This window comes from Sebastes umbrosus, chromosome 13 (assembly GCF_015220745.1).
Source record: "Sebastes umbrosus isolate fSebUmb1 chromosome 13, fSebUmb1.pri, whole genome shotgun sequence".
Taxonomy (NCBI): Eukaryota; Metazoa; Chordata; class Actinopteri; order Perciformes; family Sebastidae; genus Sebastes; species Sebastes umbrosus.
The window spans coordinates 19,887,869-19,914,914 of record NC_051281.1 but is presented as its reverse complement, the minus strand read 5'-3'; the positions used below and the strand labels follow the sequence as shown (position 1 = coordinate 19,914,914).

The window sequence follows — 27,046 nt, the reverse complement described above, 5'->3', positions numbered from 1 at the left end:
TCTGTCTGTCTATCTGTCTATCTATCTATCTATCTATCTATCTATCTATCTATCTATCTATCCCTCTATCTATCTCCGTATCTAGCTATCTATCTATCTATCTCTCTGTCTGTCTGTCTGTCTGTCTATCTGTCTGTCTATCTGTCTATCTATCTATCTATCTATCTATCTATCTATCTATCTATCCCTCTATCTGTCTATCTGTCTATCTATCTATCTATCTATCTATCTATCTATCTATCTATCCCTCTATCTGTCTGTCTGTCTGTCTATCTGTCTATCTATCTATCTATCTTCCTATATGTTTCCCTTTATCAGGGATCAATTAACAGTCTTATATTTCACTATTTATCTATATATTTATGTTTTTTGTTGTATAGCCCCCCCCACATTATCACATACATCTCTAATAGGCAGGTTTAATCAAAGGGATAGCAGGTCAATGATTGGCTCTCTGGTGACATGTGACCTATAGCCGTTGACTTATTACCTGGAAATGTTAACTTCTCCATACCTGGGAGTTCACCGTGAAGGTTAGGCGGGCTCTTGCTGTTGGACTGAGAACATCAGTTCAAAACGTTCTTCTTTCTGCTGGATATTTTTTATCCTCTTTCAGCGATGACGACAAAGAAGCAGTTTGGATGGCGAAAGCTATTTCTGATACTCACAGGTAGGCTTTATGCTTGTATTCTTTCTCTTTTCTATAAACCACTGCCACACCTTTATGGTATTATCACCCGTGTTAATCATTAATCCAACTACTAAGCCGGAAGCAGGATTGTGTTTAACTCACCTGCAGTTAAAACCATTTATTCAATCTGCCTTGAAAGAAACACACTGTATGTTATATTTAGTGGCACAAACATAATGTAGTTGAGGTTGTTCATATTAAATCGTACCAATGTTTCTCTACCAATTTTGCAAAAATACCTAATTGACTCTGACTGGGAAAGAGATATCTGTCACTATGTATTTGTTTTTATTTCAGTACTTCCCTGCTGCAGGAGTTTGCAGGTTTCTATTCCAGAGAAAGAATATGAGGTTGCAAGAGGAGGTGATATTATTTTGACCTGTTCCTTCATCCCAGCGAGACCAATCACCAACGCACTCGTCCTCACATGGGAATCTTCCCCTGACACTGTTGGTGATCCAATGGTGAGAGAGTAAACTAGCTGCATGCACAATGTGTGCTTATAACATATTCTTAATATTCTTCTTATTCTTAGCATATTGTGGTTAGTTAAAGGGGAAAGATCAGTTTACTCGTCGTGGGGAGTGCTCCTCAGCATGTGAACACAGTTTGTCTTTATCTCGGCTTGGGCTCAGAGGCTACAAAATTATAACAGAAAATAAAACTGGGGGCGTGGGGTGTGAAGGACGTGGGTGTTTACAAGACAGGGAGTGTCTGCATTTGAGCTGCATTATGGGAAGTGTAGGATCCCAAAAAATGTTAAGCTCTGTTGTGCAACTTCATGGTAGTAGCATACTAAATTGCCAAGTACCACTTTACTGTAATAAACAACATCCCATCAGTAACATATCCATTTTATTTTCATATTATTGTGTACCTGTAAATCTATTAACATTCTCAGAAAACTGCCCACACTGCGTCAACTTTTAAATCAGTGATTTTAAGTGTGTAATAGTATACACTGTATTCACATCAAGACTGTGGCAATGTCCTTCTTAAAATGGACAATGATTCGCTGTGGTGAATAACAGTTTCTTTAAGGAAGTGTAAATTTAGAGCATACGAGTTCCTCTCTGCTGTGTGTAGTGGTTATGACCTTTGTCCTTTGAATAAATAAAGAATAAAGCCTCTTGCACGTGACATAACTCACTGCTGCAGACATCAGTTGGTAACAAAACGGAGAATTAATGCTACAGTTTTAATTCAGCAAAACTTTACACTAAACACTTTATTTTATAATTTGATAAATAGTTACAATAAATTGTACACAAAATAATTAATCAAAGAAAAAGTATTGTAGCAACAATGAAGCTGATGACTGAAAATGAAACTGCAGAATGAGTGTAATAATCAATACTTCTTACACTGTAGATGCATCGATTAATCTACAGATTATTTTCTCGATTCATCATTTTGTCCATAAAATGTCAGAAAATAGTAAAAGATACCCATGACTAGTTGTGTAAAGCCTAAAGTGGAATCATCAAATTGCTTGTTTTGTCTAATCAACAGGCCAGAATCTAAATATATTCAGTTTATTATCACATAAGACAGAAAAATGCAGCACTTGCATCTGCTTTTATTTCATCATAATAATAACTACAATAACATTTGTATTTCATGCCACTTTTTATTCCATAATGTCACTTTTTGTTTCATGGTGTCACTTTTCATGACAGTGGTCATATTTTATTTATTTAGCTTAACAAGGCTGCACATGATATCTACCTACCTAAAAGTGCCATTATAAAATAAAATAAAATATGAAATACAAGTGTTATTCGGAAAATGTCCTAATGAAATAAAACACTTTTGAAAAAAAGGCATTTTGAAATTAAAATGTCTATAATGAAATAAAAAATATTTAACTTCAGTTATTATGAAAATGAATAATGAGTTGAGTTTTAATAATTTCACAAATTCATTCAAACTCATGTGTATATTATTTTCATTCATTTGAGTTATTTTGTAAAGTCTTTTTTATATATTTAACATTGAAAATTTGGGGGTTCCATACTGTACATCATACGATCCCTAAACATTATAATGTGACGGTGAAATGTGGCATCACATTGATTATACTAACATTATGATACTGTTGAATATTGAGTCAGCATTTATCGCTCTATATCTTTGTAAAATATGTTTGTGTTTATTTCTCTAGAACATAGTGGCCACCTACTTTATAAACAATCCGATTGACATTGCACCTAACTATGAGGGCAGAGCCTCTATGGAGGTTGACATCGACAGACAAGTGAGCACGCTGCGCTTAACCAAGGTGACCATGCAGGACAGCCGCAATTACCAATGCAGTGTCTTGATCCCCAATGATGATGAGGGAACAACAGCTGCCGCCACCTCCCTTTTGGTCCTGGGTGAGAATCAACCACTGACATGTTATTTGTCTATTGTGAATAATTATATTAATATGTTGTCTCCATGAATATGTCAAATAAATTCTGCTTACAAAGTGATTGTAACTTTTTAAGTTAAATTCTTTGTTTTTTTCCAGTGCCTCCCTCTCCACCGATCTGCAGCATTCAAGGAGCAGCAGAGTACTGGCACAACATCACCCTCACCTGCATGTCTGAGGAGGGTTCCCCAAAACCCCTATATCAATGGAGGACCGACAATGTTGACAACACTCCCAGAGAATTACCACCCAGGACAACCGAAAGTATGCATTTCAACCATCCATGTGTTACCTTGAAGCACCCAGTTCCCATCATGAGTGTTGATGTAAACAATGGCCCATCATCTCAGCATTGTTTAGCCTAATTTGTGTTATTATGTTGCAGAGGAAGGAAGGCTATCTCTCGTCAATATTTCAAGAGAGACGTCTGGGTTCTTCATTTGCATGTCAACAAATCGAATTGGTTCTGCCAGCTGCAACTTGACTTTAGCTGTGACGCCCGGTGAGTGTTTTAAACATAGACTGTATATAAGAAGGGGACGTAGTCACCGTGACGTCACCCATTCGTTTTTTGGACTGCCGTTTTGAAGCCTTGAGTTCGGCATTTTGGCCGTCACCATCTTGTTTTTTTGCAACTAGAAGTGACACGAGAGGGTCAATCAGACTTCTTTTTGCAACCAGAGGAGTCGCCCCCTGCTGGCTATTAGAAAGTGCAAGTTTAAGGCACTTCTGCATTTAACATGATTTAGCTGCTGCTCCCTGTAATAAGTGTAGTGTGAACACACCTTGCCTTTCCTCCTTTCTCCCCAGGTGGCATGAACGTTGGGTCCACTGCAGCTATAATTGGAGGAGTCCTCGCAGGTGTCGTGCTGCTGGGGATTCTCATCTACTGTTGCTGGAAGAAAAAAGGCAAAAAGGACAAGTATGCTGAAGGGTATGTGTGATATATCAGACATCAGATATGTTAACATCAAAATTGAAGCCAAAGCATCTTGATTGCCCCCCTGGTGGCTGGCTGCAGTATAGGTCATAAATCCTGCCTCCTCCATGTTAATGGATGGGACATGGGTTAAACTTAAAAGTCAAAGTAGACGTCAAATCATGTTGTCACAAAGATGGTTTCTGTCATTTAAGGTAGTTCTTATCACGTTGATGTATGTTCAAGTGTTCAAGTTTGGTTTAAATTAGTTATTTGATGCTATGAAAAGGAGGTGAAACGTCATGATTGACAGCTGCTCTGAGTAAATTACCATGTTGCTAACATAGCAGCTAGGTGGCTCACGCTAACAAGCCACTGCCGTGCTCGGCTTGTGATTGGCTCGGGCAGGTGTGTAGGCGGGACCAGGCCCCCGATCACTACTGAACAGACCCTGTATCCAAATGACGTCAAAATCTCAAGATGGCAGCTCCCGTATCTGGGATAATTTGGCTTCACTTTTGTACAATGGGAGGAAGTGGAGACGCGTCATCCTTCAATATACACAGTCTATGGTTTCTACTACTGTAAACCACCAACAAGAATTATGTTGGTGCTTTAATTGTTAGTATCTAAGTGGTGTTTACAGGTGCTTTAATTAGACCATCCAAAGACCAAGCCTCACCATTTTCTCTTTCTTTTGTGTATTTTTCCCGTTAGTTCCCCCGGTGAAGCAGAGTATTATGACAGAGATGCTCCTGAAGCTGGAGAGCAGTACCGGGATGACAAGTCAAACAGCGAGACGAAACAGGCCAACCAGCATGAAGACAAAGACATTGTTCCTCAAAACAATTACGTAGAAGGATCCGCACACAAGTTTGAGGATGATCAGCAGAGTTATATTAGCGGTAAAGAAAAGCATGATGGCAAAGGCAGTGATGTTGACTCACAACGTTACCAGGACGACCAGCACGATCGCCATCGTGGAAGTCGCGATCGCCTTGACGATGAACGTGAACGTTACGGTGGCAGTCGTGATCGTCTTGATGATAAACGTAACCATTACAGTGGAAGCCGTGACAGGCTGGACGATCAGCGTGATCGCCACGGAGGCAGTCGTGATCGCCTTGACGATCAGCGCGATCGCCACGGAGGCAGTCGTGATCGCCTTGACGATCAACGCGATCGTAGCGGAGGCAGTCGGGATCGTCTTGACGATCAACGCGATCGCTACGGAGGCAGTAGGGATCGACTTGATGATCAGCGCGATCGTTACGGAGGCAGTCGGGATCGCCTTGATGACCGGCGCGATCGTTCTGGCGGAAGCCGCGATCGTCTCGATTACGCTGACGATCAATACAGAAACAAGTATTAATAACCTTGTGTTACTGAATGTATGAATATATATATATATAACATATATTATATATGTACTAAAAACATTTTACTAGGTTTACGAATTGGCTCAAAGCCCTTTCAGACACAATGCGATTTGAGCTGACTAGGGGTTCAGCGAAGTCATGGAGGACAGACGCGCTCGTGATTTGCTCGACGCAGCGAAAAGCCGCCATGACCATTGGAAATAATGGGTTTCAGAGTGCAGTGGTGCCATTGTCGCATTGTGTCTGAAAGGGCCTCAGTGCCTGGTCACGTCATAAAAAGACAGCAAACCTAATTTAATCCTCACAAATACTATAAATTGTCTTATTACACGGTTTTGTTGAATACTCTATTCTGAGACCCGCTAGCTGCACATTAACCCGCTTATTACACCGCTACTTACTTAAGAAATCAATAATTTGACACAAAAACGGTCCTCCAGAGTCCGACATCAGAACTGCTCCCAACAGACTAATATACATAGCAACGGACTGCTATAAAAAAATAACAGACCGTAGAACGTCGTGATTAACGAATCAGAATCGAGTATTCAACAATGGCGTGTAATAACCAGTTTTAATGGACACCTGTGAGCCAATCAGGAACTATTCAGAACACAACTTTAGACCTTACAGATGACTGTACGCTCCAGCTTTTAATGGGACATTTTTAAATATCTACCAATCAGGACCTCCATAAATAGGTCCCAGAGAGGGTTTTTTTACACCTAGAGGTCCCAGTCTTTAATTAAATCTTTTTTGGCGTTGATATTGTATGTTTATTTTTTCACAAAAAACTTGCCCAGTGCCTAAATATAATGAAAATAATAATACAAATCTCAGTGAATGTAAATGGGTCATAGAACACCCCCCAATCATCTACTGCAGCCATTTTAGCGTTGTTATTAAAACATTGTTTCAGACAAAAAAATATTATTCTTCTGTCACTCAACAATGTAAAATGTGTACATTATCTTTGATTTTAAGTCTTGATTTAAAGGGACTGTTTGTAACTTCTTACACGTATAAATCAATCCGTGTCGGTGTCCCATCTCGCGTGTGGCTATGCTGTTCAGACACAGACTCCAACACAACACCAAAACCACAAAGTTATAACTAGTGAAGGACGCTGACTTTCGATGACTTAACGGCCACAGGTGTCGCTGTTAACAAGCATTTCTGATTCTTACAAACAGTCCCTTTAACCTATAGTTTGTGATTAAAAGTAAAAAAGTGCCTCAGCTGCACCTGAGCTATCTATTTTTTAAAACTTATTTTTAACATGTGTGTGTGAAAACGTCTTTGTAGGTTATTGCATTTTTGCTTTTTTTAAATTGACTTTTACTTAAAGTGATCTTTGTGTTGCAACTTTTTTCTTTATGTTTTTTTTGTGTGTAGCCTAGATGATTCCCCTTGAATGTAAAAACTGTTTTTTTTATATGAAGCAATAAAGAATCAATCAAGAAAGTGGGTCAAATGTTGTTTGAGTGCAGTAAAATTCCTCAAAACTCACACAGCCAAGTCTGACCTGATTAAATCCTGGAGCTGCCCCCTCTCCCTCCACCTCCACACCGGGCAGACCTCTCTACTCTACCGGTAAGACTTCCTGCTACACCCGCTGCAGGAAAATAAAATTACACTCCATAAATATAAAGAAACTACTAGGCCTAACTCTTGTGCATCTATAAAGACATTATTACAGGAGGTGTCTGTCAGTATGTGAGCTGAGTGTTGCGTCTGGACTCACCTCTGTGTGAAGTGGTACAGTCCCGTTATAGTCCTGTTTACTGCTGCAGTCAGCCGACAAACCACAACCACCAACATGCGGAGAAACGGCACTTTACCATAACACGGACTGTATAATGAACTTTTACCGGCTGGCTCTTCTACTGGGAGCATCAGGTGAGTTTTATCCCCTTCACTTAAATATGTCTTCTTTACTAAAATCTGTCTTTCTTTGCTAAAATGTGTCATCTTTACGACGACAGCGCAACAGGTTGATCCGATGTAACGTTAAAGGCGCGTCGGTTATTAGGCGACTTATATCCCAGCAGCCTACATTATACACTCAGTAGGCTGAAGTGCTCATTTTATGGCTTTTATCTTATTTAGGTGCATTAAACGGGATGAATACGCCATTATAGAGATGGTTTGCCCCATATTATTATATATATTGTGTTGATTTCTTCATAGTATACTTTATCTCCTCACATATAATAGCCTAATGATATTCCCTAGGGGCTTATAACTTTGCTGTAATAGACCTATTTGTATTGTAGGCTAGAGATGGTTTGCCCCATATTATTATATATATTGTGTTGATTTCTTCATAGTATACTTTATGTCCTCACATATGATAGCCTTACAATGGGGCTTATAACTGTGCTGTAATAGGCCTATTTGTATTGTAGGCTGTACCACTACAGTTTACTATATAAAAAGCATGATTGTACATTTTGAAGTATAATGGTAGAGCTGTACTTTAAAGGAAGACTGTCGATCGACAGAAAATTAATTTGCAACTATTCTGATAAGTTGATTTAAACGCTTTAGTCAATTTTTAAGCAACAAATGTCAAACATTCCCAGGTTTCATGTTCTCAAATGGGATGATTTGATGCTTTTATTTGTCATTTATAACAGTAAACTGCATATTTTTGAGTTTTAGACTGACAAAAAATAGTTATTATTATAAATATATAACCATCTTGAGGTGTGGGAATGTACAACACTGTTTTCTGAGGTGATATAGACAACCTTAATAATCCCTCTGGGATTTATATTGTCTGGTATTAAATATTGTGTTCTTCATTTTATACTTTATCTCCTCACATAGGATAGCCTTATAATGGGGCTTATAACTTTGCTGTAATAGGCCTATTTGTATTGTAGGCTATACCACTACAGTTTACTATATAAAGAGCACGATTGTACATTTTGAAGTACAGTGTTTAATGGTATAGAGCTGTACTTTAAAGGAAGACTACAATATACCATGTAGAGCTGCAATGATTACTCGATAAGGATTAGTCGATCGACACAAAAATGAATTTGCAACTATTCTGATGATTGTTGATTTCTACGCTTTAGTCCATTTTTAAGCAAAAAAAAAGTTTTTATTATAAATATATGATCATCTTGGGGTGTGGGAATGTACAACTGAGGTGTTATAGACCAGATTAATCGGTTAATCTGGAGTATGATTAATCATATGATTGAAGATGTATCAAAAATGAAAATGAACATTATAGCTGCAGCCCTATACTATCATTTATACCTCCAAATCTTCAACTGGGGACATAAAGTGCACACGAGGTCTCAAGAGGGAGTGTTGCTGTAAAGTTGCATTGAAATCCTTTTTCAAACATGGATACTATATTCAGCCTTATCAGTGTTTTTTTGTTGTTGGTCTAATGAGTCAATGTGAAGGAATGCTCGAGGCAGTACAAGCAGGAAATGTGACAGCTCTGGAGAGGAAAAAGTCTGACTGTGTTCAGGAAACGTGCAGCGACCAGCAGCAGAGCTCTGACCTGGATCACATGAGTGGCCACTCACTGTTTTGAAGGGACGTCCAATGTTGAAGTGAGGCCTTTAGTTTGTGTGCAGGTGGGGGGGGGGGAGACTGTCTGCTGTCTCTGTGACCTGTTCATTAACCTACAGTGAGTCACACCTGATGTCAACGTCATGAAAACAATAATTAACAGGACATCCTCTGATGGCATTCATGAAGTAACGGTTTGGTTTAAATCTCTAGCAGTCTATTGGTTGGTTCACACCCAGCTGGAGGAGGACAGATCCTCTCATTGGTCGGGAGTCTGTGACCTCCTCCCCCTCTCAGCTCCTCAAGTGGGACAGCGAGGGGGGGCAGCTCAGCCCTAACAATGGACTGGTCCGTGAAAAAAAGAAACAAAGGAGAAGACCAGAGCTCTCTCGTGGGAGGAATTTAGGACCTCGGTCACCCCTCCTCTTCTTCTCTTATCCTGTAAAAATCATCCGGCTCCATCACTGTACTTAGACATGTGCAGATAAAGTGTAGTTTCTTATCAGGGGGAGAGGAAACCTGATGATACTCATCTGACCGGACTCAGGATGTCGTTAAAATCACTTGATTTATTTAGGTTTTAAGTCATGAAACATTAACACACTTGTTTGAAACTTGAGCTGAAACAATATAATAATAATTGGCAACAATTTTGATAAAACTGTTTTAGTTTCAGTCATTTTTCAAGCAGAAAAGACAACCATTTTCAGGTTCCAGTTTCTCAAATGTGATGATTTGCTACTTTACTCTGACAACATCACCTTGGGCATTTCTTTCCACTACTTTCCAACATTTCTTAGACTAATGCAGTCCTAATGGCAGGCTGGATATAAGCAGACTTGAACTCACGTTAGAACGAAACTATAGGAAACGTGTCCATTTTAGATAAACGCGATAAACGGTCCTAAGGAGAGTCAGGCTGCTGGACTTGTTTTGTTTTGATTTCCTGTCTTTCTGGGAAATGTTTAGAGTGAGTTCCTGCCCCACCTAGAGCTAATATGACTAGCAGAAAGCACCCACGAGTGTCCGACCTCTCCATCCACCTCCCTGTGTGATGACAACCCCCTGCCTCTCCGCAGGCCTCCCAGCCCCCCACACACACTGGAATTTAACCCTCCTGACCCTGGTACCGAACAACAGAGGAGCCCCCCTCCGCACACACATAATCTCTGTTCCTGTTTTAATATGACACTAAATATCTCCCAGGTGAATCAGCGAATCATCCACACAGACAAAGAAGAGGCGCAGCTGTTTCTCCTGTGACCGAGATGTCATCTGCATCCTCTTCCTGTCTTTAAGCTGTTTTTGTCTACACTCAGCCAAAACTAACGTAGTTTAATACTACAGACCTGCAATACTTTGTAGACCTCATTTATATCAATGTGAGTAGACTAAATATGACTAGAAACTAGAGCTGAAACTATTAGATGATTAGTCCATCAACAGAAAAATTGTCTACAACTACTGTATTTAGATTTTTAATCAAAATGCCCCCCAAAATCCATAATTCCAGCTTCTAAATTGTGAATATTTGCTGCTATTCTTGGTCTTACTTGATAGTAATCTTTAGGAAATTATACTGAGCATTTTTCTCTATTTTCTGACCTTTTATAGACCAGACCATTAATTTGTCAATTATGAAAATAATTGGCAGATAAATCAACCTTATTAGAAACTGCTCTTACAGTAATATAAAACAATTCAACATCACCCATGGATGGATTACTGAACGGGCCTACTGGGAACAGGCCCAAGGACACCCCTGGCCTTCACCTACTGGACAAAATGTCCCTCTTAAGGACCAAAAGGAAACATAAAAAGACTACTAATAAATGCAAGACAGCTGCAAAGCGTCACAAAGAGAACACAAAGACAACTTACAACAACTATGAAAAGGGGCAAAACAACCATAAAGAGACACAAAACAGCTGCAAAGAGATAGGGAAACTCACAACAACTATGATAAGGGGCAAAATAACCACCAACTAAAAATAACTAGACCAAAACAATTACAAAGAGATACAAAACGACCACAAAGAAACACAAAACAACCATAAAGTCTGTGTGTCTTACTCACCTGAGAGATGGTGGGGCCTTTTGCATGTCTGTGCCCAGGGGCACATTGTCTCATAATCCACCCATGACATCACCCCAGTTTCATTTAAACCTCTCAAAACCAGCTTCAACAAAAACAGAACCTTATAACCTTCATGATTTACTGCAGTTGCTGTATTGGACTGCATTAGTTCATCAGGGGAGAAATCATGTCTTTAATTTATTCATTTAAAGAGGACTTATTATGATTTTTGTTGTGCTTTTTCCCTTTCCTTTAGTGTGTTATATAGTTTTTTTTATGTATGAAAAAGGTCTGCAAAGTTACAAAGCCCAAAGTCCACACCAAAGGGAGTTACTGTCCCCCACAGAAACACTGCTCCTGAACTGCTTGAAGCCCCGCCTTTTCTTCCGTAACGTGGTGATGTCACCTAGTAACATATTTGCATAACACCTGCCAAGCAGCTAATTTGGCACGCCCCAAACAAAACTAGTTAGAGCGGAGCTGGAGCGCAGTCCGAAGAGTTAGGTTTGGTTGACCAATCACAACAGAGTGGGCCAGCTGACCAATCAGAACAGACTAGGCTTTTCAGGGGGAAACCTGTGAAGTGTGCACCTGAAAATAAACATAAAAGGTCCTCTTTAAGTAATTTATCGAACACAAATGCCAAACATTTGCTGGTTGCAGCTTCTCAAATGTGAGGATTTGTTTCTTTTCTGTGTTTTATATCATTGTAAACTGAATATATTTGTGTTTTGGACTGTTGGTTGGACATAAAATGCAATTTGAAGATGTCCCCTTGGGCTAAAGGAAATTCTATTTTCTATATGTATTTTCCACTGTTTTCTGGCATAATAGTCTATGCAATTAATCGATTCATGAAAAACATAATATAGAAATAAATGGATAGTGAAAAAATCACGAGTTGCAACCCTAAAGTCAGTGTTTTCCCTCTAATGGTCATACTGGGGGAGATACTCCTCTTTAGGGAGTAAAATGAGTGCATGAACTCAGTGAGGTGTCTGGTGTTGATTACTGCAGGTTGAGTAGGTGAACTTGGTATTTCCCAATTCTGTGTTTGAACTGTGCTGCACACATTTTTATCTTTTGAGCAACATTTGCACGACTATCTGAATAGTAAAATTGAGTGTCCATTGGACAAAAGCTCTATATATATTGTCTCAACCACAGCCACTTACTCCCATTTTCTTTCTCTGTTCTGTTGTCAGTGTGCGTGTGCGATGGTGTGCACGTCACCGTGCGGGAGAAGCAGCGGTTTGCGATGCTCTTCCAGTCCGTGGTCCTCCCGTGTCAGTACCAAACAGCCTCCACTCAGACCCCGGTGGTGCAGTGGTGGTACAAGTCCTACTGTCGAGACCGCACACGGGAGTCCTTCACCATCCCCCAGGGCCTGGGCGTCCAGGCCTCCGAGCTTGGCACCACGTCCCACCTGGAGTGCTCCGACAGCAGCCGCACAGTCCGGGTTGTGGCCTCGGCGCAGGGAGCCTCCATGACGCTGGCTGAGCACTACAAAGGCAGAGACATCGCCATCGTCAACAGTAATGTCATCATTTTGTATCCTTAAGTTATGAATTAAGGTGAAAGAGTTGCTGCAGCTCTTTTGATGACTGCACTCAGGAGTCAGAGCTGACGGTGCTTTGTGTTTCCTGTTCTCAAAATAAACCTCTTTTGTCTTTGTCACACAATAGAGTAAGCACACACACACACACATGATCACGACCTCCTGCTCTCACTCCTATTCATGTATGACTCCTTGTAAAACCTCAAGCCTTATCAAGACAAAACACATGTCTTCTATCCACGTCTCAGTGGGACACACCACGTTCAACAATGTCCTCCTGTCGTCATTTGATACAGTAAAAAACATAACATGATACATTAATCTATGCTGGTAATCACTCAATTCTATTTTTAATTGAATCTTTTTTTTGTTTTTCCACATAAATGCTATGTGTTTAGTTTTATCTTGGCTTCACAAAAACTGTGCAGATGCTAAAAACACTAACAACTAGAAGCGTAGATAAATGTTAACTGCTGTTACAGGTGTATTCAAACCTCAATGCTATTGTTACAGACATCAAAGTGTCCATGGCACGGAGTATTGAAGTTTGTCAAGTACCGAAACCTGGCATCAAATCTCTGGTCAGATTTGTAATCTTGTTTGCTTATCTTTGATCAGTAGTTTCTGATTTAAATCAAAATTTGACTATTTAATTTCAACGTTTGAGACACTTGGCTTCTGTTTTTAAATTATGAAAAGGGTTATGTAGAAAAACATGTTAAGACTTCTTAAAAAGTATCTGTTTTGATGTCGGTACTGAAACTCAAAACCCATCATTCAGGTGTCAGTGTGTCCTGCACCCGAAAAACTTTTTAACCGAGTTATTATAGTCAGTTTTTTGTCAACGTCAATCAATTTTTAATTCAAAAATTAAACACTGACCTTCTTTGTGAACATGATCTGACCTCTGACCTCTCACCTCTTACAGCACATATAACCTTGTGTCTTGTCTTTGTGCAGGAGCAGACCTGCGTATTGGGAAGCTGCAGTGGGGCGACAGTGGAGTGTACTTCTGTAAAATCGTCATTGCTGATGATCTGGAGGGGAAGAATGAGGCCCAGCTGGAGTTACTGGTGCTCGGTATGCATACACTTAATTTGTTATCAGAGTACAGTGACATAAAGACTCAGACAGACTTTGAGCTTGATCAGGATCGACTGGGGAAAGTGAAGTTTCTCTCTATATGTTAGTTTTTGTGTCTTTGTTGCTCTGCGTTCCACAGTGTCTTTAAAACAGTTTCCATGGAGACGGCCAGATGGCGTTTCCCTCTTTTTACAGGGTTGACATGGACCTGCATTGTCCAGAGGTGGAAGAAGTACTCAGATCTTTTACTTGAGTAAAAGTAGCAATACTACTGTGTAAAAATACTCCTGAATAAGTCATGCATTCAAAATCTTACTTAAGTAAAAGTACAAATGTATAAGCATCAAAATATACTTAAAGTACCAACAGTAAAAGTACTCATTATGAATAATGATCCATTTCAGAATAATATTATAAATATTGATGCATTATGTGCACATCACTTTAATGTTGCAGCTGGTAAAGGCACATTTATGTTACCTAATACTGCTGGGTAGCTTAACCTATAATGATACATCATGATTTATAAATTGATGTATATTTTGTATTAATAATCTGACTCTGCAAAATAACTACATTTATCAAATGTAACCTCCTAAAAGTGTCAGTTTTTATCAAATAAATGTAGTAGAGAAAAAATTACAATATTTGCCTTCAAAATGTAGTGGCGTATAATTAGAAAGTACACATGGTAAGCTACTAGTACTCAAGTAAAATACCTAAAAATTGTACTTAAGTACAGCACTTGAGTAAATGTACTCTCCACCGCTGGTACTGTCTGTACTGGACTATACTTTACCCTACAGCTTCAAAACCTGTATGGGATCATATGTTCGGCTGTTTATGTGTGATCATTATTTGTATTTGTTGCTAATTAAGGAATAACAGCTGACGTTTTGGCACTAAAGGTGCAGAGATTCACCATCTCCTGTCAATGAAACCTGAAATAGCGTGTCCACTCAGCGAGAGAAACCGTGGAGACCATTGTAGCCGACGCCACTCCTTGAGCTGTTACCATGGCAACGTGCTTTTACAGAGGAGACTGGGGCATGTTGAGGGTCGCCGCTGGTGTCGACATGAAGAGAAAGAGAGAGACGTAGAAAACCATTACCCAAAATGAGTTTCCTGCTTTAACGTTGGCTCACCCTGATGTAGCTTGTAGTGTTCGTATTAGTAGAGTCTGCTCATTCACACAGTCCTCCTCCACCTCGAGCACTAATCTGATTATTATCAGCTCACAGGAGAGAAGAGGGGGTTTAAACGTGTGAGAATAACGAGACTACACTGGGTTGGGGTTTTGCCATGTTGCAATGAAGAAACTGGATTTAGAGAGTGTGTAAAACCACCAGTGCCAGATTAGCATTTCCTAAAGTTTTGAGATCTCACACACTACCAATTTTTAGCCATTTTGGGAAATATGTTCGCTTTGTTGCAGAGAATTAGATGAGGAGATTGGTAGCACTCTCATATCTATCGGTTCAATATCAAGCTGCTGACAGCAAATTGTTGAGTCTTAGTCTTAGAAAAAGTAGGAGGTAAGCACAACTGCAAGCCAAGTATACCTTTCTGTAGGCGTATATGTCAAGAATACTTTTTTTAAGTATACAAGTAGGCCTATAAGCCAAGTATACTTAGACTTTTCTGTATACTTGTCAGTATAAGCTAAGTATACTTATGTATACTTTTGTTAAGTATATATCTGATAAAAGTAAACTGAAAGTATACTCTCTTATTTTATGTGTAAAAGAAGTATACTAATAGCACACTTGAGTAAACTTCTTTTCGTTAAGCTAATTAACCAGCTCCATATTTACCATACAGACATGTCAGTGGTGTCAATCTCGCCTAATTCTCAGCAAGAAATCAAATAAGCTATTTCCCAAAATGTCAGAAATAATAAACAATAAACCATGATGTTCTCCCACCATCTTCCTAATCTCTGATTTCATTTTTTCTTTTGGATTAATTTTTCTTCACTCCCTCTGCTCTCCCTTTTTTCTTGCAAAACCTTGTCATGTGCTCCTCCATTACTCATTCCTGCATCTTTCACTGCCTCCCTCAACGTGAGGGCTGCATAGCTCCTCGGCTCTCTCAGGTTACTCAGTGTTACTGAGCTTCATGGTATGTAGATGAGTGTGCCAGGGAACCAAGATTACTTTTTTTTATTTGGTGGGAAGGGTATGCTGTTTTTTCTCCCTCCATAGTAACAGTCTACTCAGCACACTCTGGAGCCAGTGGGTGTTTAGTCTATCCCTGCAGTCAGACGGATCACACTGCTCTTTACTGTAATTATAGTCCTTTAACACCTCACGACAAACACATACTAAAAACGTGAACACCTGCAGTTGTGTCTCAATCTCAACACACCTGTTGCAGTCCCTTTATGTTTCTGTATTTTAACGTTTTCTAACGGCTTCTCTTTTTTGACCTGTTTATCTGACGCACAAAAGACACATTGTGTCACAACCAACTTGGTGACCTTTTTTTGATGAGCTGCCATGCTAAATTGTTGCCCTAGAATCGTTATGTGCCCCAGTTTCCAAAACCCCCTCTTTGTCCATCACACACGGCCTCTCTTGGCATCTCTCCATATGTGTGTGTGTCATGTTGTATGCATGTAGATTCATGTGTGTGCAGTTTTAATGCCACCAGAGAGGCACACGTGTGCTGTCTGTGCACCTCTATACAGAAACATAGCACTGCTGGCCTCCTGCTAAAATTAGATTTAAAGTAAAGTGCATTTTGAACTCTGAACTCTGACTTATGTTCATGTTCACAGGTTAGTAGTTTTATTTTTAAACACTTCTAAGAAACTCTATGGCATCAACTTTTATAAGCATAAACTCTGGACACCAAAATAATATCAGTGTGATTCATGTGATAACAGCGTCTACGTCATGCTAACTGCTCTGTGAGGCTGCATCATAGACTGTAAGAAGTGGACGTAGTCACTGCGACGTCACCCATTGGTGTGCAGACTGAAGCCTTGAGTTCGGCATTTTGGCCGCCGCCATCTTGGTTCTTGGCTGTCTCCATGTTGTTTTTTTGCAACCAGAAGTGACAGGAGAGGGGGGAGCTATAAGTACAACTAAACTCTGAATAAGACGTTTTCAGGCGACCAAACGGGTTATAATTAACTTTAATGAACTGAAAACACACTGTGAAAGGGATAAGTTGTATGATGAAAACACGGACAATTCCCAGACCAGACAACGCCGTGGTAGCGACCTGTCAATCACAAGGTAGCCACACCCTGAAGCATACCCTGCTTTATGGTCTATTTGACTCTAAATGGGACAATAACCTACTAAATGAACATCATGCTGTATTAAAGAAGACTTAAAACTAGCGATTTAGACCATAAACTCATGTTTACAATGTTTACTGAGTGTTTATCAAGTGAGAAGTAGGCTCATTTTCTCATAGACTTCTATACAATCAGACTTCTTTTTGCAACCAGAGGAGTCGCCCCCTGCTGGCTATTAGAAAGAATGCAAGTTTAAGGCACTTCAGCATTGGCTTCACTTTTCAGACCCGGAAGTTGCCCACTGGGCTGTACTTAGGCACTTCTGTGTTTTGAGCTAAATGTTAATGTCAGCATGCTAATATGCTCACAATGACAACATGCTGTTGTTTAGCAGGTATAATGTTTACCATGTTCACCATTTTATGTTAGTGTGTTAGCATGCTAATTAGCACTGAACACAAAGTACAGCTGAGGCTGGAATGTCATTAGTTTTGTAGTTTTGCAGGTAGTTAATCAAACTTTGGGCAAACTAAAATTTTGACCTGATGATGCCACTAGATGAAAAAATGATTATGTATTTTTTTTATTAAATTATTATTATTTTAATTAATCATCGGGGGATCATGAATGTGTGTACCAAATTTCATGGTGTACTATTCAATAATTGTTTAGACATTTGCCTTAAAACTACAAATGTCAACCTCATGGTGGCACTAGAAGAAAAGTCAGAGGATCACCAAAGTCAGTGGGCTGAATGTCTGAAGAGAATTTCATGGTAATCCATCCAATAGTTGTTGAGATATTCACAGACCAACCAACCTTACCATCCCTAGAGCCAGCGCGCTAGCATGGCTAAAAAATGTCCTCATTCATCGTCATGACAGCATGTAAGATGAATAATTTGTGCAAAAAGTTTGTCCCTTCAGATCCTCAATTAGTGCATGACCATAAATCATCCACTCTGCCGACCTTTTGACTCTTGCTTTCTGCTTCCTCTGCCGGCCTTCACCTGTGCTCTCCCTCTCTCTGCAGGCAGGACAGGTCGGCAGGACGATCTCCTACCTGAGTTTGATGTGGAGATTATGCCAGGTACGGCACCGCCCCTGCACTTTCATCTCACTGCCTGGCATCTTCTAGCTTCCCTATCCATGTTTTAATTCTCACTGACCAATCAAAACTCTCTTTGACTAACACATGTATATTCATGAGCCCGTGTTGGCACTGTTACAGTCAAAATGAGGAAAATGTACAGAAAGTAGCGTCTAACCCAACCTGAAATTACACACAGTCAATTATTGAAGCTACATAAAGAAAAAAATATCTTTTATCTTTTATCCTTTATCCCTAGTCATGATTTATATTCCATAGGAGATGTGTGTTGACTTGTGTTTTGAGTGGATGTTGCTTTTGGGCACACCCTGAGGAAGTGTGTTGTTAGGGTCTGGATGCTTTAGAGATGTGATGATGGATAAGAGTCACTCAGTTTCCTTTTTTTTAGTGCTCTGTGGTCTCATTGAAGGGGAGCCAGAAACAGCAGAATGGTTTTAAAGGGAAATTCTGGTTTATTACAACTTGGGTCTGATTATTGTGGTTTTAAACATTGTTTCTCCCTATTACTATTGTAACCACTAAAGTAATTGCTGAGATCTGGGGACACAACAAGCCAGAAATACAAGTGGTCGGATGATCAGTTTAGATGGATTATCTAAACCACTTTATTTGGAGGTAAAACAAGAAGTGTGTGCACCCAAAATGTCTGTCATTGCACAAGAAAATGGTGTGCACGCACAACTTCGGCTGTTACAGCAAGTCAAAGTTGAACCAGGAAATCGATCTGTAAACTGGGATGGATGTTTCTTTCTTGCCCCGTTGGACTTTTAATCAAACTTTTTAGGGATGTTGCTGTATTAGCAGATCTTAGCAATCAACTTGGTGTTTGCAATATTTTATTATTACTAGGAATGATGGCAAATTATGAAAATACAACCGAAGTTGTAAAAAGAAAATGTTTATGGCTTTGGAGGTTGTCGTGTAATGAGGGGAGCTAAGACACAGTACTTTGCTGTTTATCTTAATCTGTGCATGTTGTTTTCACTATTTGTATTGATTTTCACCTCATACATAAATCTGCATTATTCTATATGTAGATATGTATGAGCCTACTGTATATCCATACAAACAGATGGATGAGATGTGAGATGTGATATGCCTCATATTAAGTTTGTCTCATGCATATCTGTAAATGCATGTGCAGAATATATATACATATATCCATTCTCTTCATCCATGTGTTGTGATATTTCCTGACCGATCCTTGCGATGTCTATCAAACTTTTTCCAGTTGAAGTAAAGATGTTTGACCTCTTGTATCCACATTCTAAAGGAAGAGGGTTTGTTGGTGTGTTATATAAAACAGAAAAGGAATCACATTTTAAGGAGCAAACGTTAACTAATGAAGGACTAAAACATATGACGAAGAGAAATCAAATTGTTACATCTAGGACATAAAGGACGGATACATTTTCACTAAGTTATCATTTGAATAATGAAGTCTGTGTGAATCATACCATGCCTAACACAAATGGTGAAGGAATAATGCGTGTCTATGTTTCAGAGTGGGCGTTTGTGGCATCTGTAGTCCTGGGCAGCATCTTGTTCCTCTTATTGATGGGGATCTGCTGGTGCCAGTGTTGTCCTCACTCCTGCTGCTGCTACGTCCGCTGCTGTTGCTGTCCTGAAACCTGCTGCTGTCCACGACACTGTGAGACACTTTCTTTATTCACCTTAACTTCCATGTTGCATTCTCAGTACTATTAACCTGACAGCACATCACTGTGCGTGGGAGGTTTATTGTTTTGTTGTTCTCCTGTGCTAATAGTATACGAGGCAGGGAAGATGGCAAAGAGTGGACCGCCTGCTCCGGTTCCTGTGTACCCCTACTACATTCCTGGTGTTCCTACTATGGTTCCTCTGGCCCCTTCATCCCATGTGGAGACAAAGATCGCCTCCATCCCTTCAGTGGAGAACAACCTGGCTGGAGGTGAGTGTTTATGAGACACTAGGAAGCGCTATCTTATTTGCTTTTAGACACACTGACTTGACTAACCCTCATTTCATCTATCATCCCTCATCCTCCAGTTTGTCTCTAACCTATATAGAAATAACTGAAATGTCTGTCAGCAACATGCATGTTTGCTATTTAAATCTAGTCTTAACATATTTGAGTCTGGTTGTTAGTTTTTGCTTTGAAAGAAGGTGCATTGGACTCTTACTGTACGTGTATCTGTGTGTGTGTCCTTGCATGGTTATGTCCCTGTGTGTGTACATACTGTGTGTGTGTGTCCACATCCACAGCGCGCACTGGTTATCGACTGAAAGCCAGTCCAGACCAGGACTCAATGAAAGTTCTGTACTACATAGAGAAGGAGCTGGGTCAGTTTCCCTCTGCCAAGATGGCTGCACTCAAAAGTAAGCCTGCACAGATTAGGCCGGTGTCTGTGATCTGTGTGGCTGTGTGGCTGTGTGACGGCGTTTATGTGTTGTATGTGTGCATGGTTTGTGTAAATTAACTAGTGCTAGTTTTCATCTAATCCTTACATTCATTCCATAGCATGTAACTGTCCTTACTGAGATGAGAAAAAACTGCTCACTGATTTGAAACATTGGTCTTATACACCAAAAGATACAGTCTTAAAAGGGATAGCCTCCGTCCACACAGTAGAAACGGTAAAAAGTAGGTCTCATGGTACACATCATCATATCGCCCATTCCTAGTTGATAATGTTGTCAGGACATCTCAAAGTGTAATTATCGTGATTATGGCACAGTCGCTTACAAAAGAAAGTTTTAAAGTTTGTTAGATGTCACTTTAACTCTAGTTTAGGTTTATTTCACCAGTGAAACTTAAAGGGTAACCAGTATTTTTCAACCTGGACCCTATTTTCTCATGTTTTTGTGTCAAACTGACTAATAGGGACAACAGTTTCTGAAATTGGTCCAGTATTGAAGGAGAGCGCTGTAGACGGCTGCAATATGGTGCTGTTGGGGCAAGCGGGCACCGTCATTTACGTCCACTAAAAGTGCTTGTTTTTGCAATGACAGGCTCTGATTGTTATTATAAGTGTCTGACATTATGGAAAGAGTCTCGCTCAAGGAGAAGTGACATCTGGCGAGGTGACGTGGTGACGGTGGAATAGTGGAATACATCCATGGTGGAAACGTGAGTGTCAGCCGGGCAGAGTTTGTTGTGTTGGAGTACAGAATGCGTAGCTTAGTGTTATCTAAAAGATTTTCAATGTCATGGCTGAATATTTAGATGATTTCAACAATGTGGACTAGGTCTTTGAATTCGATGATATTTATTTGAGCCAGAGTATACGGATATTCAGATTTCACAACGAGACTTCTCCTCGAGCGGGCCTTGGGCACAATAACAAACAGACCAGATCAAGAGAAAGGTAAGAAAATGTAATTATTGCTCTGTAGGGTCCTTTTCATAATGTTGTCAGACACTTATAATAACAATCTGAGCCTGTCAGTGGCAAAAACAAGCACCTTTACATTGTTACATTGACTCACTAGCCCTTGCAGCTCGTTTTGCAGCTGCCAGTTACAGCATCCTCCCTCAATACTGGACCAATTTCAAAAACTGTTGTCCCCATTAGTCACTTAGACACAAAACACTTGGGAAAATAGGGTGAAAAATACCGAGGTTACCCTTTAATATAAGTGCTTTGTCTCGTACACATTTAAAGGATAAAGCTGGGGATATTTGTTAGCGTCAACAATACTATACTATACTCTCTGACTTCCCCATCCTGTCTTCGGCTCTCAGCCCCGAGCCCACTGGTTCCTACTGAACATATAAAGGATCTAAAAACAGGCCACAAAAATGTAAAGTTTCATTTTTTTTAAAAAGCCTCAGTAATACTAATACAGATGGGCACGGTAACAAGTTTGTAGTTTGTTTGCTCCTCTCCTAGGATTTGTTGATAATACGGAGGGGAAAATAATGACACCAGATTTATCCTATAAATTGGTTGTGACAGTAGCTTGAGGTGGAACATGGTACAGTTGTGCCCTCAGTAATTTGCAGCCAACTGTAATCAGTGCTCATGATTATATAGTCATGGCCACCTCAAACCAGAAAGTAGGTGATGTACAGTATTTACCACGCTCTTATCCCAAACACCTACATAGCACTTCCAGCAGACTACGTCTTACTCTGAAATGTTCCACTTCATTATTTCACAGCTATAGTTGTGTATCCCAGCAGGCTCATGTAAATAGCAAATGTCGCTATATGCTGTTGCGCCTGTCCCAACAGCCAGTAGCCTTTCAGAGCTCAGCTCTCTTCACGATGGAGGGACTACAGACTTCAGACACACCTATCAGACGGTGCAGATGAGGGCGCTCCCGCCCATCGCGGACCTCGACGACCAGTCAGTGCAGAGAGCAGCTCCACCTGCACACAGTCGAAGGCCCAGACGGGACAGAGGGAACCACTCAGACGACGAGCTCGACAGAAGGTATGATCACGGTGTTATTTAGTCCCTGCATGTGTTTATGTGTTCAGAGGTTAAAGGTCCCCATGAAATGGTCGTATTACTTCTTTAATGTGACCTGTTGAAACAGGTCAGGGAGGATTGTTGAATATTTCTTATGATTTTATTGGTTGAATTTTTTGGTAAACCCACTTGTGGATCATGACATCACCACTAAGGATGAACAGGAAGTAGCAGCTTTCCGGGCAGTTCAAGGGCCCATTCACTTGTATTGTATTTTAGTTTTAAAGGTTATTTTTTACTGAGCAAAGTGTCTTGAAAAGTGCTCTATAAATAAAATGTATTATTGTTATTATTAGGGCTGTCAAAGTTAACGAAATAATAACGCGTTAACGCAAAGAGAGTGAAGATGCTGGCATCATGTGAAACTAGAAAACCCAAGGAATCCATTGGTGCTAACCATGTCATACTAGCTTGTCACAAAAGAGGTTAAATAACGCTCCAAATTTATGCTAAACTGGCATGGCCATTTTTAAAGGGGTCCCTTGACCTCTGACCTCAAGATATGTGAATGAAAATGGGTTCTATGGGTACCCACGAGTCTCCCCTTTACAGACATGCCCACTTTATGATAATCACATGCAGTTTGGGTCAAGTCATAGTCAAGTCAGCACACTGACACACTGACAGCTGTTGTTGCCTGTTGGGCTGCAGTTTGCCATGTTAAGATTTGAGTATATTTTGTTATGCTAAATGCAGTACCTGTGAGGATTTCTGGACAATATTTGTCATTGTTTTGTGTTTTTAATTGATTTCCAATAATAAATATATTCATACATTTGCATAAAGCAGCAGATTTGCCCACTCTCATGTTGATAAAAGTATTAAATACTTGACAAATCTCCCTTTAAGGTATATCTTGAACAGATAAAAAATGTGCGATTAACTTGCGATTAACTATGGACAATCATGCGATTAATCACGATTCAATATTTGAATCCTTTGCCAGCCCTGATTATTATACAACCTTGGTGTGTTCTTCCTTGCTGTAGGTGGAACATCAGCTCAGAGCACCTACAGAGGAAGACGTTGAGCAGAAGAGGGCGCACCGGCTCCCTGGACGAGCTGGAGGATTTCGCCCAGTCTTACAACCCCCGAGTTCGTCGCAACGGGCCTCCAGACCGGGTCTACGAGCGGGATCACAGCCCTCCCAGGCGTTTCTACAGAGATGAAGATGATGGCTGGGGCCGCCGCAGCCCCTCGCCTTTACCACAAAAGAGAAGGGACACGTGGGACAGTGATCGCCCCTGTCGACCGCCCCAGAGCAAAGGATACGACGACGCCTTCCTCAGCAGTGTGCTGGACAGCAAGGCGAGGGGGCGGGGAGGAGACAGGGGTGCTTGTAGACTGGACGAGGACAGTGACACTCCCTCTAAAGGCAGCTCCAGAGGAAAGGCCAGTGATAGCTACTACAGCCGGTCGCCTAGCAACCGTCCAGAAGAGGAGGACCCTTTGCCTCCGTACTCTGAGTGGGAGGCGGAGCGGTACCGCAGAGCTGACCAGACCACAGAGCGGTACCGCACTGTAGAGCCTCCCAGATCAGAGCGATACAGGACCACTGAACCAGCCATGAGGCCTTTCTGTTACACCCGCCCCCCCCAGGGGATGAACCATACACTTCAACAGGGGGGCCGAGAGGACAGGGACCGGAGTCGAAACCTGGTGAGTTACTTGTAGCAGGAACAAGGACTTCCTTCCTCTTCAGCTCTTCAGGAAAGAGCCTCTAAATCCTGTAAATAGTTACAGGAAAAGTCTGCATAGTCTTCTTATTGTCAACACATCCCATGAAAAGTCCAAAAACAAATGATTCACTAATCGTCTGTGTAGCCAAAGTCTGATGCAGCTGATTCCTCCGTGCCATAGAGCTCCATTATTGTCCATAAACTATTAGAAACACATCAGGGAGTCACACAGGTGCTATAAGTGTAATCTTGTTCTCCTCACTCCATCAGTGCAGGAAGATAAAGTTAAATAGGTGTCTCCCGTTCACATGCATGTTCACAGATCATGTAAGTTTTGGTTCAGACATCATCTCTCTCAATTTATCCTCCAACTACACAAATAAACGTCAATAATAAGTTAGAGAATGACAGCAACTAAAACTGAAACATAACTTTATTTGATCTGTATTTTATTGTGGATATTTACTAAATAATAAAAACAAATATACACTCAGAGGGTCCCCTCACACTCATTTTGTGTACAAGAGAACAAAAGAAGCGATGACACACTGATGACCTCCTTTAGTTTAAATTGTATTCAGGAAGAAATAAAATACAAATTAAAATACAAAACATCTGCGCCTCTTGACATCTGTCAGTCTAGCGATCTTACGTCCCGACCCGTACTCGGGCTGTTGTGATGCGTACGGGACAGCGAGCCCCTCCACCCTGGGGCCCCAGTGTGCACAGCCATCGTGTGACGTTCAAGTGCAGCCGGGCAGATGAAAAAGTGTGAGAAAGAGAGTTACATGGGTGAAAAGAGTATCTTTTTTTCTTTATTTATGCAGAAAATGAGGAAGAGCGCATTTTTATTTTCTACTTCTTTTTTTTTTTTTTTTTTTTTTTAGAGGACAACCAGCACCCTCCAGAAGATGGCGCCCTAGGCGACCCTATATGACCTATGCCTTAAACCGAACCTGAGTATATTGTTGTTGTTGTTGGGAGCGTGACAGGAAACAATAAGGAAATATAAGTTCAAAGGTAATAGCAAATACTCCAAGCCCTGGTGCAGGTCCACAGTCCAGGGTTTGGGGACTTCTGCCCTAGCACACCAAATATGTATTAATCCGCAGCTGAAAATAGTCCCCAACAAATCAACTATTTACTCCTGCTTGAGTTATGCTTGATATGAACTACAGTGCCCAGCTGTTTTAGGAGATTACAAACTAAATATTTGTGGCACAAGTTTCATGATTTTCATCTTCAGAAGGAACAAATTTGGGGCTGAGCACCACAGAGAGGTCAGTGAAGTCAGTGAAGTCAGAGAGTACTGAGAGACGTTATTGGTTATGGGATTTGTTGACAATAAATACAATAGAATAACGCCAGCTTTGTATTTAGACATTTGAAAATGTTTGACAGTATTATGTACATAATCTGTCTCTTGTGCAATCTAAATACAAGAGTTACGGTCTTAACACTGAAGCATTATCATTTTTAGTTCTGACATGATTTTATCTACGTAGCTGTAACATTTACAAAAGCAATTGCAAATGACTCTTGTGATTTAACTCATATATGTACAATCTGTTCATGCTTGCAGCCAATCACAGTGTTACAAATGCTTACTAACTGGTTTACTAAATATCACAGTCTTTACTACTAACACGGCTTAAGCTGCATGATTTCTGTGAGTAGTTTGAGGCACCAGGCCGGACTAACCTAGCATGAGCATGAATGCAACGTCTCTAACGTGTGGCTCTCGGTGTATTTCTTTAACAGAGCACCGCACTGAGCAGGGACTCTCTCATAGTGTGACGGGGTTTCCCATCTTCGACCCCACACAGCACTGCCAGACCGTTCCCTTAAACCGTCCTGTTGCTACGCAGGAGAATCAAACTGTTCTGCCATCAGCCGCATGAAGTCTGGCTCGTCTCACTGAAAATAACTGCACCGGAAAAAAACGGAGAAATGAATGTGCACTAGTACAGGACGTTTTTTACTCATGTGCATGAATTATATTTGAGTATTTCTGCATGTGTAGTTTACAGATGTTATGTATGTGGTGTGTGCATCCGTTTTATTTGTTGAGTTGATTGTCTGGGTTTACTGAAACCAGTGCCAAGATGTTTTTTTATTATTATTATTATTATTATTATTATTATCTGCCAATTTTTTTTACCTGCAGGACGCCACAGTCTTGTATTTTCACTACAGACTTCATACTCAGTACACTGCAACTCAGGTTCACTTTGTATTTGTGTGTTTGTCTGTTGTTGATATCGTACTGTATATGTGTACCTTGAATTTGTTCTGCAGATCTTTATTTGCACTGCTTAAAATACTTTTTCAATAAAGAAAACGCAAAGAAGACTCTGCTGTCTAAATTAATGGATGTTTATTATCTTGGTCGAGAGAGAAGATACACACAGCTAGGACTGCAGCTAATTATAGTTTTTATTATCAATTAATCTTTTGTTCTATAAAATGTCAGAGAATAGATTTAACTGTCCAGTCTGCTCAGATTTGCTAAAAACATATTCATATAATATTCATCATGTCATGAGTCATTTTTCAAGAGCCTAAATTCAGTGTTTTATTTTAGTGTGATTTTGTTCTCAACGCTTCCACAGCTTCCACCACTGGTCTTCAGGCTCTCGCATTTATTTGCATTTCAATAGTTTTGACAACATTGATTTTGATATAAAATACTTTCTTTTCTGTCCCATAATCTGGTGTTTGAGAAGTTATTGTGTTTAACAATATGTGTGATAAAGTGTGTGTACTGTATCTCGGATAAAGCCTGTGTTTTTTTTATCATAGCTTATCAAATACACACAACTGAATAAACACTAGAGCACACTTTATCGTGTGAAGCATGTGTGCAGCTTTAAAATGTTTATATAAAGTATTA

At 40.3% G+C, this 27,046-nt stretch overlaps 2 protein-coding genes across 4 annotated transcripts; both read left to right on the top strand.

The window, feature by feature from the left end:
• Positions 1-521: 521 nt before the first annotated feature.
• LOC119500432 (cell surface A33 antigen-like) lies at positions 522-5,581 on the top strand. The gene is made up of 7 exons (XM_037790143.1): positions 522-670; positions 989-1,155; positions 2,856-3,069; positions 3,207-3,371; positions 3,493-3,609; positions 3,918-4,041; positions 4,744-5,581. The coding sequence occupies exons 1-7, from the start codon at positions 619-621 to the stop codon at positions 5,396-5,398; spliced, it is 1,494 nt and encodes a 497-aa protein (XP_037646071.1). The 5' UTR covers positions 522-618; the 3' UTR covers positions 5,399-5,581.
• A 1,590-nt stretch (positions 5,582-7,171) lies between these two features.
• On the top strand, positions 7,172-26,505 carry LOC119500431 (immunoglobulin-like domain-containing receptor 2). 3 transcript variants are annotated; one of them, XM_037790140.1, is made up of 10 exons: positions 7,172-7,304; positions 12,225-12,554; positions 13,538-13,657; positions 17,940-17,996; positions 19,522-19,668; positions 19,786-19,947; positions 20,262-20,375; positions 22,234-22,435; positions 23,464-24,133; positions 25,915-26,505. In XM_037790140.1, exons 1-10 carry the CDS (start codon positions 7,265-7,267, stop codon positions 25,948-25,950), a joined length of 1,878 nt encoding a protein of 625 aa, XP_037646068.1. In that variant the 5' UTR covers positions 7,172-7,264; the 3' UTR covers positions 25,951-26,505. The 3 variants fall into 3 exon arrangements, with proteins under 3 accessions (XP_037646068.1, XP_037646069.1, XP_037646070.1); XM_037790141.1 differs by lacking the exon at positions 17,940-17,996; XM_037790142.1 differs by lacking the exon at positions 20,262-20,375.
• Positions 26,506-27,046: the final 541 nt, after the last annotated feature.

Excerpts from the sequence above, each read along its gene's own strand:
- LOC119500432 (XM_037790143.1), top strand. The coding sequence starts at position 619 with ATGACGACAAAGAAGCAGTTTGGATGGCGAAAGCTATTTCTGATACTC. Across the intron at positions 1,156-2,855 it reads ACACTGTTGGTGATCCAATG|AACATAGTGGCCACCTACTT; the intron begins GTGAGAGAGTAA and ends TTATTTCTCTAG. Across the intron at positions 4,042-4,743 it reads AAGGACAAGTATGCTGAAGG|TTCCCCCGGTGAAGCAGAGT; the intron begins GTATGTGTGATA and ends TTTTCCCGTTAG.
- LOC119500431 (XM_037790140.1), top strand. The coding sequence starts at position 7,265 with ATGAACTTTTACCGGCTGGCTCTTCTACTGGGAGCATCAG. Across the intron at positions 7,305-12,224 it reads TCTTCTACTGGGAGCATCAG|TGTGCGTGTGCGATGGTGTG; the intron begins GTGAGTTTTATC and ends TTCTGTTGTCAG. Across the intron at positions 12,555-13,537 it reads AGACATCGCCATCGTCAACA|GAGCAGACCTGCGTATTGGG; the intron begins GTAATGTCATCA and ends GTCTTTGTGCAG.